Raw genomic sequence first — 15,738 nt, 5'->3', positions numbered from 1 at the left:
GGAGTAGTTTGATTTGTTCTGTGTTCACATTACGTCTGTATTGTTGGAGGGTGGAAGAGAGAATGATCATCATGTTCTAATGCTGTATTCCCTCTTGTGTCACTGTTTTCTTCATCTGATTGTTCTTTAAAATTTTATTTTTCCATTTGACCTTCTGTTTTGTCTGATTCTTTGGCCATTTTTCATTCTGTCCATTCTCCATCTTGTTTCATTCCTCTCCCTGTCTTCCTTCCCTTCTTTTCTGTTATGCTCTCTGTCACCCCCTTTAGGCCGGGGGGACCTTCAACCTCAGCTGGACAGCGCCATGCAGGATGTGAATGACATGTACCTGCTGATGGAGGAGACAGAGAAGCAGGCAGTGCGGCGAGCTCTAGTGGAAGAGAGAGGGCGCTTCTGTACCTTCATCGGCTTCCTGCAGCCTGTAGTGGTACTACCCACCTCAACCCCACTTACATCAACTGCACAGCTGCTCCACTTATTAACTCTTTCCCTGCCATTAACGGAATTTTCCATAATTTATGAGACAACGCTTCCCCAGCCATTGATTTTCTGACTTTCTGTGTTTTCACTGTTATACTGTAGGGGGTGCTATTACACATCTTCTGAAAGAATAGAAAATCTCCAAATCAAAACACAGACAAAAAAGGAGCAGAAACAAGCTATAAAAGCATTGCTTATCTAAAAGATTCAGCGCATCGATCATAAGCTGGCTGGTTCGGAGTGACCTCAGTCTGCATTGCTGTTCGGATCGCTGAATTATTGACACAGGACTCGACGTGGTTCACTCTCCATTCATCTTTGAAAGTCTTCACGAAGCTAAACTAAGTTCCTTTTTAATGCTCATTGTTAAAAGCTATCAGGATATGGGCAACATGCTTGTTGCTAATGCTATCAGTGTGCTTGGGCTTATCTAGTCGTTTTCATTAAAATGCTCTAGCTAGGCTTATGCGATCATATTGGAAATGTCCAGTCAAGTCATCTTTATTTATATAGCGTTTTTTACAATGCAGATTGTTTCAAAGCAGCTTTATAGAGACAACAGGAAAATAATGTTGTAATAATATTGTTAAATATAAAATTAATTGTTAACCCAACTAAGCAAGCCAAAAGCCAATGGCGACAAAGGTGAAAAGGCAACAGTGGCAAGGAACCAAAACTCCATCTGGTGACAGAATGGAGAAAAAAACCTTTGGAAAACCCAGGCTCAGTCAGGGGGCCAGTTCTCCTCTGGCCAACAAACGAACAGACAGTGTATGATTATGAATCAGGCAGCATTATAGGTCAGAAGTCAGATTGGATCAGAACTTTCACAATATTTATCCAGCTCCATCTGGTTGGGGGTCGGACTCATAACGCCGGTATGGATACGAGTTTGTTGAGGTGTCCATGAGGCCTTCACAGGGCTGATGAGGCTGGCACTTCAGTGATGCTTTGTCGTTGTGTCCATACGATGGTCCTTCATCAGATCTGGATACGACCTGGATCCGGCGGACTGCGATAAACCTCGGGATAAACAGAGAGACTAATATAAGCATAGACGCCTTCTTATGATGTACCAAGTACATCAGGATTTATGGGAAGTGTTCCCGGTTCCGGCTGATCTAAACTATGCAGCCTAACATTGAATTATAGAAGTCTATAATGTGTTATGTGTATGCTAAGCCAAAGAGATGGTGCTAAATAGGAAAAGGATCTACCACCAGCAGTCGATTTTCATATTCTAGGTATTATCAACTGGCCAGAATTTTGAGATCGCAATAGATGTGAAGGACTATAATGCGTTAAGAGCTTGCTCAAGTACTGGGGAGCTAAACAATTTCGTTTTATTTTAAAATGTATACAACGTTTAATAGGGAGCCAATGCAGTGTTGACAGAACCAGGCTAATATGGTCATACTTCCTGGTTCTGGTAAGTACTCTAGCGGCTGCATTTTGGACCAGCTGTAGTTTATTATTAAACGTGCAGGGGAACCACCCAGTAGAGCATTACATACATTAATCTAGACTTGATGTCATGAATGTATGAACTAATTGTTCTGCCTTTTAAACTGAGAGCATATGACGTAATTTAGATATATTTTTAAGATGATAAAAATGCGGTTTTACAGATACTAGACACGTGACTTTCAAATGAAAGCTTGGTATCAAAGAGCATACCCAGTTTCCTAACAGACGACGATGACTTGACAGAGCAGCCATCAAGTGTTAGACAGTATTCTAGGTTATTAAGTGAGGATGTTTTTTGTCCAATAATTATAATCTCTGTTTTTTCAGAATTAAGTAGTAGGAAATTACTAGTCATCCAGTTGTTATATCAGCTATGCATTTGTCGATTTACATGATTTTACGAGTTTATAAAATTCACCCTCTCCTATTGAGAATGAGGACATACGTCACAGTAGCTTGCTGTCACGTGACGAATTGAGCCCGTCCACCATTTTGGGATCCAACGCTATCGGTTGCCAGGGGCAACAGTGTTAGAGCGATACAGAGACAGAGCAGGAAAGACTGGAATAATGTATCGTAAATAAATGAATGTTCTTCCTCAAAATACAGGTTGCATAAGTCAGGACACCCCTATGTTAAATTCCCATTGAGGCATGCACAGTTTTTTATTTTAAAGGCCAGTTATTTTATGGATCCAGGATACTATGCATCCTAATAAAATTCCCTTGGTTTTTGGAATTATAATAGCCCCACATCATCACATACCCTTAACCATACCTAGATATTGGCATGGTTTTATTTCAGTTACCCTAGTAGCTGGTTGGATTTGCATTGAGAGATGATCTTATGGAAACTACCCTATGCCAATCTCTAGGTGTTTTTAATTAAGGAATTAAGATCAATTTACAAAATATGTTTTTTTTATTCCTCTTTTTAGTCAACTTTAGCATGGATGTATTCACTTGTGCTTAGCACTGTAGTCAGATAGCAGGCTAGGCAACAACGTCAGGTGCACTTTGTGGCTTTAAGAGACGACAACATAAACACATTTAAAGAAATTTTTAGAGAGCTTAACCGAATGAAAATGAAGAGAACACACTCTCATCGACTCGGAGATGCGGTCGAAAGTAATGTCCTTTCTTCTAATTTCAGCCACCCAAGAAATCCGACGTCTCCTTGTCACATCGGAGACATGCTCTCCTTCATGTTTTTTCCATGTAGGGAAACGGAAAAACTGTAACGCATGGTTCTTACGGTTTCCACGAAACTCGTGTGAGACACTGGAGCAGTTTTTTACACAACAGTGTTTTCCAGGCATTCTAAAATAGTGCGACAACCTCCTCTACTACCAATATAAACAATGAACGGTGCTGGCGGGTATCCTCCCAAAATAGGGGAAAAGGGGAGAATGACGCGGTCTCTGGGGGCGGGGCGCTGTGTCGTGATGACATCTCCTCATTCTCAATAGCAATGAATGACTCAAATTTTTCGTCAGGGAGACTACAATGCATTGTCTGATGTGATACTGTAGTAGATGGTTGCATAGTTATAATTTTCTCCCTGATATTATCAATCTTGTAAGTAAAGAAGTTCATAAAGTCATTACTGCTGTGCCGCTTGGAAACGTCTGGGCTTGAAGCTTTAATTTTTCGTTAGTTTAGCCACTGTTTCAAATAAATATGTAGGGTTTTGTTTGTTTTTTTCCAATAGGGTTGAAAAATAAGCAGATCTAGCAGTTTTTAAGGCCTCTCTGTATGCAATTATGCTCTCTCTCCATGAAATGTGAAATACCTATAGTTTTGTTTTCTTCCAGTTGCGCTCCATTTTTCTGGCTGCTCCCTTAAGGGCCTGAGTGTGCTCGTTGTACCATGGCATTGGACTATTTTCTTTAATCTTCTTTAAGCGCAAAGGAGCAACTGTGTCTAAAGTACTGGAAAAGAGAGAGATACAAGTTTCTGTCACAATATCGAGTTCTAAGCTATCTGGGATGCTGAGATGATGAAACTGATCAGGAAGCTTATTTATAAAGCAATCTTTAGTGGCAGAAGTGATGGGTCTAACATATTTGTAACACGGGGTCTGCTTTGCAGCCTTGGCTAAATGAAGTTTACACGAGACTAGATAATGATCTGAGATGTCATCGCTCTGCTGCAGAATTTCAACAGCATCAACATTGAATCCATTATATTATAATATTAGATCTAGAGTATGATTACGACAATGAGTAGGTCCTGACACGTGTTGTCTAACTCCAATAGAGTTAAGAATTTCTTTAAATGACAATCCCAAGGCATCTTTTTCGTTATCTACATGTATATTAAAATCACCAACAATTAGGACTTTATCTGCAGCCAGTACTAACTCTGATAGAAAGTCAGCAAATTCTTTGATAAAGTCTGTATGGTTCCCTGGTGGCCTGTATACAGTAGCCATCACAAATCTCAAATGTGATTTATCATTAGATAATGTTACATTAAGCACCAACACTTTAAAATAATTATATTTGAAACTAGATTTTATAGTATTTCTGAAAATATTACTATAAATTACAGCAACACCTCCCCCTTTGCCTTTCATACAAGGTTCATGTTTATAACCGTAACCTTGAGGGGTGGACTCATTTAAAGTAATGTAATTGTTTGGTTTTAGCCAGGTTTATGTCAAACACAGCACATCTAGGTTGTGGTCTGTAATCATATCATCAACAATAGCCTAAGTGCTTTTGAAACAAAGTATTTTCTTGGTTTCTACAGAAGTAAACTACAACCAAGTATAACAAGGTTATGTCATCATTGACAGGTGTCAGTGTACGCAGTTTTTGCAAACCTACATATTTTTGTCTAAATATATCTAAGTATCAGATTCACACTTGTTGCATTAAACCATCCAGCTGTATTAATGACATGTGCTGCTTAATTCTGCGTGAATTGGAAGTTTCCACCAACATTACTCAGAATTGTGACATATTTCCAATGAAGAGGATAATTGAAAAAATAAATCTTCATCTCTCATCTCTAGCTTACAGTCGTCACTCAAAATAAACTGGAACTGGACTCAGGATATACATACACAAGCAAGCAGCTGATTTATTTTGATATCTCAATTTTCACTTCTTCATTTCAGACGGCATGTCATTCATGGCAATATGCATGTTTACTGCTTAAGCATTTTGGGTATTGACAACGTGCTTGTTGCTATGGCTGATGGGGGTATTGGCAACATACTCGTTTAGGTAATCCAGGTAAGGGCAACATACTTGTTGCTTAATACTTTTCGGTTTTGTTGGTTACATGCTGTTGCTCAAGCTTTTCAAGTATTGGCAACATGCATGTTGCCTTGGCTCACTCAGGTAACTGCAAAAGCATCCAGAATGGCGCTGTCATTTGGGTTTGGGGGATATTGGCATATGGTTTTGCTTTAGGGGGTTATTGCTGCTCTCCCTGCTCTTATCCATGCTAGGCTGCATGGATGCGCAGGGAGTTCTCGCCCAGAAAGGAACCATACTGCCAATCCAAACTGTATGCTAAATGTCAATCGTATTTTTGACAATAGTGGTCCTGACAGAACCTGTTTTGTTTTGTTTTTTTAAGCTGAGGCTTTGTTTTTTCTTTTGATATATTGCATGTTCAAATATTCATATTTAATATATATTAAATATATACATATATAAAATAGTCTGGGGACCATGAATTTTTTGTGAAAATGATAAAACACGCTGGCAGTGGCTGGCAACTTCTTTTTTTTAAATGCTGGCGGGGAAAGAGTTAAGAGAACATAAGATTTTAGATTTGAGAGCACATTTAATTTCTTCCTCAGTTGACTTTGTTTTGAGGAAAGAACTATATATGAATGACATTTATTAAAGCAAAAATCAGGAGGACATATAAAGAAGTGATTGAAGTTTACTTTTTTTTTATTGTGAATGCAGTAAAATTTTAACAAAGCAGGTATCATTTAAAAGCATTTAACAGGTGTCAGAGTTCCCATATACATCACCGTTCAAAAGGTTTGGGTCGGTAAGAAGTTTTAATGTTTTTGAAAGAAGTCTATTATGCTCAGCAAGGCTGCATTTATTTGATAAAAATACAGTAAAACAGTAATATTATGATATATTCTTACAATTTAAAATGTTTATTCAATATTTTTTTATTTTAATTTAATTTATTCAATTATTACTCTAGTCTTCAGTGTCACATGCTCCTTCATAAATCATTCTAATATGCTGATTTGATGCCCAAGAAATTATTATAATGTTTTTTTTTAAAAAACTGCTTAATATTTTGGTGGAAACCATGGCACTTTTTTCAGAATGACATTTTTTTGAACGGTAGTGTATGCTGGACATATAATAAATAATTACTTAGTAATTAAGTAAGTAATTAATAAATTAATAAATAAATAAAGTAATTCATACATAAACACATTATTACATTATTTTTTTATAATTACATTTATCTTCAAATCTTATTTAACATTAAATGAAAATATTTGTATATATTGAAATGTAAAGCGTAAATGTTTCATTACATTTTTATTTTTTATTTTGTATATGACAATGGTAATGAAGAATCTGTCCTTAAGCAGATATTCACAAAAACAATATGCTCTTAGAACATGTTGTTGTCTGTCATTTTCAGAATGGCATTATGCACTGAAAAAGTAATTTAAAAATGATAATATATTTAACTGATTTTACTTAAGTCAAAAAAATTATTTAACACAACTGAATCAACCTAAATTATACCAACAAAACTATTTTTTATTGATTCAATTAGGTAGAAATAGCTCTTCAAGGTAACAATTGCAGGTTACTACATTTTTGATCTATGAACTATTTGTTCTTCTCCCTTGTGTAATTGTCAGAATGGAGAGATTGCCATGTTGGGAGAGATCACTCATCTCCAGGCCATTATTGATGACCTCACCGTGTTAACCACAGACCCCCACAAACTGCCCCCAGCCAGCGAGCAGGTGCACATACTCCTTATACGCTTCAGTCAGCATGTAGCATGTGCAGTGCTTTACAGAAACAAACCATAGTAAAACCATTCATATTACAGTTGTGTGTCTCTCTGTCTCTTTCTTTCAGGTAATAAAAGACCTTAAGGGTTCTGATTACTCTTGGTCGTACCAGACTCCCCCTTCCTCTCCCAGCAGCTCCGGATCCAGGAAAAGCAGCATGTGCAGGTGAGAGCAAGAGTGATGAAGAAATAAAGAGAGACAGTTATGTTAAATCTTTATTTCTGCTAATTAGCTTTTTTTCTCCTGGATAGGTTTGTTGCTTGTGCTGTGTACTACTGTATGTTGCTTGGCTTTTCATTGTCGTAATTGTTGTTTGTTGCAAAAAAAACAGTACAGTACTACAAAATATAAATTGCTGAATGGAATTTATGGAGTTATACTTGTAACTACCCTGCTAGAAAATCAAGCTTATGCTGTGCTTTGAAACACGGTCGCTGGTATTGAGCAGGTCTAAGCTGGTAGACCATCTTGGACCAGCAAATAAACCAGATGCAAGCTGGTCATACCATCTTAAAGGGATAGTTCACCTAACAATGAAAATTCTGTCATCATTTACTCACCGTCATATTGGTTTAACCTATACTTTTGTTAATATTCAAGTCAAGACACAAATGAAGATGTCTTTAGCCTAAAATTGCAGTCCCTTCATTGAAAGCCCATTACACCAAAACTGATGTTTCAAAAAGTTCATAAAGACATCATAAAAGGGACCCATATTAATTGAGCTGCTTTATTAAAAAAACACCTTTTAATCACTTTTTATTTTTAATTTAGGCTTCGTACATATGTCGACGTACATACATTGAGCACATCAAATGGTAAACGGAATCTCAACTATACTTGCACGACAATGTCTTTATAAACTTTTTGAAGCATCAAAGTTTTAGCTGGATGGTCCTTGGGGAGATGGGACATAAATCTCTCAGGATTCATTAAAAATATCTTCATTTGTAAAAATAATGTCTTAACCCTTCATAAAAATCTTAAGGGTTTGGAATGACATGAGGGTGAGTAATTATGACAGAATTTTGATTTTTGGTGAACTATTCCTTTAAGGGGATGCTGATGCCAATGACCATCTTGCATAAGTTAAATGACTTGCTAGAAACTAGCTAATAACTTAATTTTCCAACAGGGTTATATTTTGTGGAAGAGTGTGTGTATATTTTGAATGCAAACATGTGTGTACTATAAGAAAGGGGGGGCTGCTGCAGCTACTGCTGCTGCGCTACACAATCTCCCTGTATGTTGGCATCCCATGTAACCCCCTGACTGCATATTAGTCACAAGAGACAGAGCACTGCGGTCATTGAATGTTAGTTTGTATTCCTGTAAAAGCCTTGCTTTCAACGGCAACAGTTGAAGGCTTATTGATTCATGTTATTCATCCATTGAATCCTTGTGATTACAATTAACAAAATAAGACTAAAGTAGCTTGTTTAATATGATTTTATTACTTTTCTAATTCTCTAGCAATTAGTGCGTCTGATGAGCATAACTCCAGTGCTGTGCTCTTTTAAATTAATATTCCAGGTTAAATACATTTTAAACCCCATTAGCAGAATATGTCTAATATCCCTGTACTGTTTTTAACCCGAAAGATGATGAAACAATTACTTCAATAAGAAGTCAAAGCATTTCAAGATCACTTTTACATAACCAGCCCCTTTAGAGTCTTTGATTAGACCATTAGTGTTTTGCTTTGGCTCCAGGGCCAATTAAAGCTTCATTTTGTACTAGTGTCATTTAGTACCTGTTTGTGTGTGCCGCCTCGCATGGAGTCATGGGGGTTGATTCAAGTGCGTTGGCTGCAAAGCGCCAACACATCTGAACACAGCCTTCAATCTCCATACTAGGCCTCCTGTGTCACGCCTGTCAAACTTTGTCTTACATATGTTCTCCCTCTGCCCCCCCCCCCCCCCCCCCCCACACCCTCACCTCCATCCTTACCCATCAATCCCTGCTCGAGACCTTTCTTTCTCCATCTCCTTTTCACCCACAACTTTTTTCTCATCTATCATTATCATGTAATTTTTCTTTACATCAATTACAAAATGCTTGACTTCATCTTTTCCTATCATCCTGTAAAACCCTATCATGCTCGTTCTGACCTTGTGGGTGTGGTTCACACTTATCACCAAATAACCTGCCCATATTTGACCCTCCGTACCCCACCCTTGTACCCTGGTCCTCTGCCCTGTCACACTTTCCCTTGGCCCTGCAGCAGTGTAAACAGCGCCCATAGTAGCGCCTCTCGATCCTCTGGTGGCTCTCAGACTCACTCACCCAGTTCGTCCTGTCGCTACCGCAGCCTGGCCCAACCGTTAACAACCGCTGCACACCGCCTCAGCAGCGTCTCCTCCCACGACTCCGGCTTCATCTCCCAGGACGCCAATGTCTACTCCAAACCCCCGTCACCCATGCCCTCCGATATAACCAGCCAGGTATTTTATGTCTTATATGTTATTTCCTGTTGTCTTGAAGAAATGTTGGTAATGTAAAGTTATAAGGTAAATTTAACTGATTTTCTCAGGGGTGATATATCAGTCAAATTGACCCTTGTAAAACAAGAGCAAACATATCTATTGTTGTAATAGATGGTAAATATTTATTTATTATATACACTACTGTTTGAGGTGTTTAAAAAATGGCGGACTCTTTTGTCTTGTCGCACGCAAATATTTTATTTCTCCCTTTTTGGTTTGTTTTCGTCCTATACACTACTGATCAAAAGTTTGGGGTCAGTAAGATGTTTTGAAAGAAGTCTGTTACGCTTACCAAGACTGCATTTATTTGATCAAAAATACAATTCAGAACAGTAATATTATGAAATATTACTATAATTTTAATAGCTGTTGTCTATTTGAATATATTTTAAAATGTAATTTATTCCTGTGATGGCAAGGCTGAATTTTCAGCATCATTACTCCAGTCTTCAGTGTCACATGATCCTAAAGTCATGATCCTATATTTGAGTAAATCCTAAATTAAATCTAAATTAATTAAGTCTTTAACGGACATATTTTATCAATTAAATGCATCTGTATATGTAAAAAAAGAACGTGAACTCCAAATTGTAGTGCTAAGTCTTTCGTCGCTGACACGGCAATGACCAACTGAAATTGACCCCCCACATAATCACTTGAAGAAACAACATTGTTCTGCACATCTGTGTCTCAGCTTTAAACATGCAGCAATATTCCCTCTCTGAAAGATTACAGTGACCTCTTGTGGACAAGACTCATGAATCTGAAAGAAATATGAACTTTTGTTTATCAAACAGTTATTAACCAATGTTCAGAATGTGGGTGAGGCAGATTTTTTTACATTCTCTGGGAAAAAGTGTTATAGAAAGAGCTTGAAATTTGCTTGTGAAGCTTTGTATGTGGAACAGAGGTTTTACATTATGTACACAAACAGACAAGGTACTTCTACTTTCTTAAGCACGTAAAGCAAAATAAATGCACTTGTCTCGGAGCTCACATACTACTCTCTCCATGGGATAAAAATGGGATTTTTCAATACATGGCCGAGATGTGACACTGAAGAATAAGCATGTTGCAGGTCAATCTAGCATAGAAAATTCAGAAACACACCATGCAATGTTCATTTTTAGATGGTAGCTTAAGCACAGGAATAAACAACTCTTTGAATCGTTTAGTTTCTTTTTAGTCAAGCGGTCAAGATGATTCATTAATTACAGAGGTTTATTTCTTAAACCAAACACACTCAAACACCTCTACAATGTGGTAGATATGAAAACAACCAGCAGAGGGCAACATACTCATTAAATAAGAGAGAGAGAGAGAGAGAGAGAGAGAGAGAGAGAGAGAGAGAGAGAGAGAGAGAGAGAGAGAGAGAGAGAGAGAGAGAGAGAGAGAGATTTGTGCTCCACTAATAGGGCTTAAAAAAACTAAAAAAGTTAATAAAAAAGTAGCACTTGACTTTTAGAAATCCTAAAGATTGTATATCCTGTTTTTTGTGTTGTTTCATTTAAGCATTAAAAAATCAATTTCTGCATGTCATTAAAATACACTAAAAGTATAATATTATAGGTATTATAAATGTTATAATAATTATTGTAAATATTTTTTACAATAATTATAAGTTATAAGTTTTACAATAAGTATAAGTTAAAATATTTTTTAACAGTAAAAACAGTAATATTGTAAAATATTTAATTTTCAGCAATGTCACATAATTCTTCAGAAATCACTCTAATATGCTGATTTGGTGCTCAAGAAACATTTCTCATTAGTTGCTCCTTTTTTGTTGCAAATGTAATACATTTTTTAGGATACTTTGATGAATAGAAAGTTCCAAAGAACATTTATATGTAATATCATATGATATAATACTATATATGTAATCAATTAAATTTAATGTAATCTATTTAACCCTAATGAATAAAAGCATTGATTACTGAATAAAAGTATTAATTTCTTTTGTATTAATTCAGTGATTTTAAACCACTGACCACAAACTCTTCTCTCCAATAGTAATTAATATGGCAACACTAAAAATGACAAGTCCTTTGGTTAAAAACTGTTTTAAATTTAAGATGTATTTTATCTATTTATGAAGTGTGCATTTTTTATAAGCAGTATACCACAAAATATCCTAAGAATTCAAACTTCTAAAGCTAAAAGCCCATCTAAATGGTTTCCTCGCTGTAAATAAAAGTTTATGCCTTAAATTTTTAAGTTCAATCAACTTGGATATTTAAGTCATTTCAACTTAAATTACATTAAACTGAATAAAAAAAATTAGTTGAATCTTGTATAACTTTTTTGATGAGTTAAAGCAATTTAAAAACATAATGTTGTCATAATTTATTGATCATATACAATTTTACAGTGCTGCTTATAGCCTGTCTACTCTTGTCTCTCTTGCAGAAGTCATCAAGTTCAGCGTCCTCAGAAGCATCCGAGACTTGCCAGTCAGTTAGTGAGTGTAGCTCTCCAACCACAGTAAGTATGGAGCGTTCTGTCCATCAGACATACATGTGCTGAAACTGTCAGTGATATTTTGTACTTGTCCGTGTGACCCATGAGGGTTTTGATGCTTACTGGCAGATTAGGGTCTTCACTTTCTTTCTTGCCGGTATCAGCTTTGTGCTGTCATCAGGTCTGATCTTCCCTGCCACTCTCAGCATGTATCTGCAAAGTCACATCCAAAGGCTCCCATACCGTTGTGTAAAGGGGTATATTGCTACTCTGACAGTCTCGATCTTATCTCTCCATTCCGCAGTTTGGCTCGTCCTTCGCTACCTTCCGCCCTGCTCTCTCTCACACTGGCTCCATCAGGCCTTTCTCTGTCATACTTCCTGCGTCCCCACCCTATAACCGCTCCCCTGGATCCAACACACCCTCTCCCACATCCAAGGTTCCTTGCTGGAAGGTTTGTCTTCATTGGCACTTCTCATTGCAGTTTTGTTTATTTCCTCTTCTTTTATGTGCGTTCTTGTGTGTTGAATACGTGCCTCCTGAATAACACTTTTTGACAGTGCTCCATTTTGGTTTCATTCTGCTTAACCTCATCCATCACCTCATTTTGCTTTTTAACACGCACCTTTTCAGTTGGCTGTTTGATCCTGGTTTCAAATCTCTGGCTGTGAGATTTGCTAAACCGAGCAGGCCACGGAAGGTACCTGTTAGTTTATCCAACTCAAAGAGTGATTCAAACACTGAGATTGGGCTTTTTCTAGAGAACATTGTTGAAAGGACACTCAAACTGCTGGATCGTGGGCCAGGCTTCTCTTCCGCCCCTGAGACCGTTGCATTTGTTGCTTTACACTGCCTTGAACTAACCACTTGTACTTCCTCAGGACTGGTCCAAGGTAGGTTCCAGTGAGCAGCCGTTGGCCAGCACACTTCAGAGGAGGAAGGAGCCTCTTGATAGGCTGAGGGAGGCAGAAACCTCTCCTCAGTCACAGGGGTATTCTGGGATGCATTTGGAAGACCCCCAGAGGCCAAGGATGACCCCGGCTACTATAGCTGCCAAGGTAACTTTCACCATATAAAACATTCATCATGCAGATTTTAATTTAGAAAATGCCAAGCATTTTTTATTTGGCAAAGACATAATCTGCCTGTTGCTTAGGGCTGTTTTTTTTCAAATATGGATGGTTCTGGTCTTGAGAATTTAATAAGGCAGTGGCTTAAAATCATTTTTTTTTTTTAAATTGCTCAAAACAAAGCTAAAACCGTTAAAAATAAAAATGTAAACTGATGTCATATTTATTTTAATTTGCTTCCTTAACAAGTTCTCATGGTCTTCTAAATATGGAGGGAATTTTAAAAGTGTGATTGATATACCTGGACAAGTCATGGAAAATAAAAATAAAAATCCCCCCAAAAATTATAATTAATATAATTTTTTACAGTTATGATGAGCTCTAAAATATAATATATATGGTAGAAATTGCTATTTGTGAGTAAAAAATCACAAAAAAACAAAAAAAAACTGGAATGACACACAACTAGAAAAGTTATTTAAATTCACAATAAAAAGGAAATAAACGTGTAAACCCTGAAGAACATTCGGTAATTGAAACATCTGGAATTTTGGAATTTAATTATTTTGTTGTAATACATTGCCACTAAATTGAAAAGTTTGGAAATAAGCAGCCTTCAAATATTATGATTGACAATGGCAGTTCTTAGAGGCAATAAGTTGAGAACCACTGTAATAAAGGTTAAAAAAAAAGTCTTGAAAAACATTTTACTCTCACTGGCTTATTAAGTTTGTCCATTAACAGTGTCCAACACTGACATCCATTCATCAGAATACATTTTTCAAAATGTTTGCAACATTATGAACATTTCAATCACAGTGTCATTTCCAACGAATCTCAATTGATTTATTGATGTATTGCATTAAGCATTTTCAGCGCATCTTCATAGTTAGCATAATAGCAGTTTATGTAATAAATAAACATTTCAATTACACTTTCACAGTTTTTACATAATTGTTTGGAATTGGTGCACAATAAAAAATTATTTGTTTAACAATTATTTTCCTTTTTTTTCTTCTCCTTCTTCATGTAATATATTTCATATCACTCGTGCTATTTACTGGTTTCTCCTTGATAAACAAGTACTCTAACCTTTGAAAAACTGTTTGTTCGTTTTTTTCACTCCATAATTGTGGGACAGTCGTAAATCATATAAAATGCATCATGTATCACAATAAATATTTATTTTACTCTTTAAACATTTACATTATTCAATGTTTTTTTATATTTACTTTTAAAAAATGTTAAATTCATTTTTCATATCTTAATATTGAAAGTCTAGGTATATACAGTACACATTCACACATTGAACAAAATGTGTGGAGTCTGTGCTTGATGTAACTGTATGTATATATTGTGTTATGGTGCAGCATGGTGAGGAGGTCTCTCCAGCTGCTAGTGATCTGGCCATGGTTCTGACACGAGGCCTCAGCATGGAGCAGCAGAAGAGCAGCCGAGACTCCCTTCAGTACTCTAGTGGATACAGCACTCAGACAACTACTCCCTCCTGTTCTGAAGATACCATCCCCTCACAGGGTAATGCAGAAACACCCACATTTGCTCAGTAACTCACACCTATTTACTCATTATTCATTTAAAAACAAGTTATGAGATTTGAAAAGATTTGAGTTGATTTTAATTTTTTTTTGGTCAGGCTCCGATTATGATGGTTACTCAGTGAATGGAGACACTGAGGCTGACGGTCAGGCTGAATTCGATAAATCCTCCACAATTCCTCGCCACAGTAATATCGCCCAGAACTACCGGCGCATGATACAGACTAAGCGTCCCGCCAGCACAGCAGGCCTGCCCAGCGGAGTAGGCGCTCTGGGCGGACCACCCGGCGGAGGCACGGCCACCATTCGCCGAACACCATCTACGAAGCCCGGAGTGAGGCGCACCCTCTCTAATGCTGGCCCTATTCCTATACGCCCACCCATCGTGCCAGTCAAGACCCCAACTGTGCCTGACTCACCCGGCGGGAACGCAGGCCCTCCCGCCCGTGTGGGCAGCGAAGAATGTGTCTTTTATGTGCCGGATGACGCCTCCCCGGGAGCGCTGGAGTACGTGAAGGCCTCTCCAAAGCGGCTGAGCCTGCCCAATACAGCCTGGGGTTCAGGGGGCGTGGGCGGCTTAGAGATGAGCGTGTACGGCCAACCGGGCGAAGAAGATCACCTGCTGGCTGCAAACCGCCACAGTCTGGTGGAGAAGATCGGGGAGCTGGTGGCCAGCGCTCACGCCTTAGGTGAGGGCCAGTTCCCCTTCCCCTTGCTTCCGAACCAGCCCCCGCCGGGCCCCGAGGCCGAGCCGGACCCTGAAGTGCCCCCGGAGGGTGAGGACATGCTGAGGTCTATTCGTCGAGGGGTGCGACTGCGCAAAACCGTCTCCAACGATCGCTCAGCGCCCCGGATTTTGTGATGCCTCCTGGAGAGATGGGAGAATAAGAGCGAAGTAACCCAGAAAAAAAAAACTTTCCAATGACTCCCTTTAGAAAGCGAGCTATGAAAAATAGGATTAAAAAATGTAATGTTTAAAAGTCATTATAGAAATAATGAATAACAGTAATGAAAAAAAGTAAATGATATGTAACAGCAGGCTCAGGCCACTATAACTCTTAGCGTGTCCGAACGCATGTTTGTCTTATTAACACGACCCATCACTGCGGGATAGTTGAACTGTAGTGAGACAATTAACTAATGAAAGAACAAGGGCCCAGGATGTTTGGGGGATTTTTGTGGTCCGCTCCAGATCTT

General features: G+C 38.0%; 1 protein-coding gene across 4 annotated transcripts in view; it reads left to right on the top strand.

Annotated features, from left to right (window-relative positions):
* The window catches only part of mtss1lb (MTSS I-BAR domain containing 2b), a 91,600-nt gene extending 76,106 nt beyond the window's left edge, over positions 1–15,494 (top strand). The window contains exons 7-15 of one of the 4 annotated variants that reach the window (XM_077229335.1): positions 270–427; positions 6,811–6,918; positions 7,037–7,134; positions 9,281–9,413; positions 11,865–11,939; positions 12,220–12,369; positions 12,797–12,973; positions 14,356–14,521; positions 14,640–15,494. In XM_077229335.1, coding sequence (XP_077085450.1) covers positions 270–427; positions 6,811–6,918; positions 7,037–7,134; positions 9,281–9,413; positions 11,865–11,939; positions 12,220–12,369; positions 12,797–12,973; positions 14,356–14,521; positions 14,640–15,403 — 1,829 coding nt within the window. In that variant the 3' untranslated portion in view covers positions 15,404–15,494. Of the gene's footprint in view, positions 1–269; positions 428–6,810; positions 6,919–7,036; positions 7,135–9,193; positions 9,414–11,864; positions 11,940–12,219; positions 12,370–12,796; positions 12,974–14,355; positions 14,522–14,639 lie in introns of all 4 variants that reach the window. The other 3 variants (XM_077229334.1, XM_077229337.1, XM_077229336.1) reach the window with 3 other exon arrangements.
* The last annotated feature ends 244 nt before the right edge of the window (positions 15,495–15,738 follow it).

The sequence above is a fragment of the Siphateles boraxobius genome, unplaced genomic scaffold, assembly GCF_051911475.1.
Source record: "Siphateles boraxobius isolate OS27281-9 unplaced genomic scaffold, OSU_SipBor_1 130, whole genome shotgun sequence".
NCBI classification, from domain to species: Eukaryota; Metazoa; Chordata; class Actinopteri; order Cypriniformes; family Leuciscidae; genus Siphateles; species Siphateles boraxobius.
This window is presented reverse-complemented; position numbering and strand designations above follow the sequence as displayed.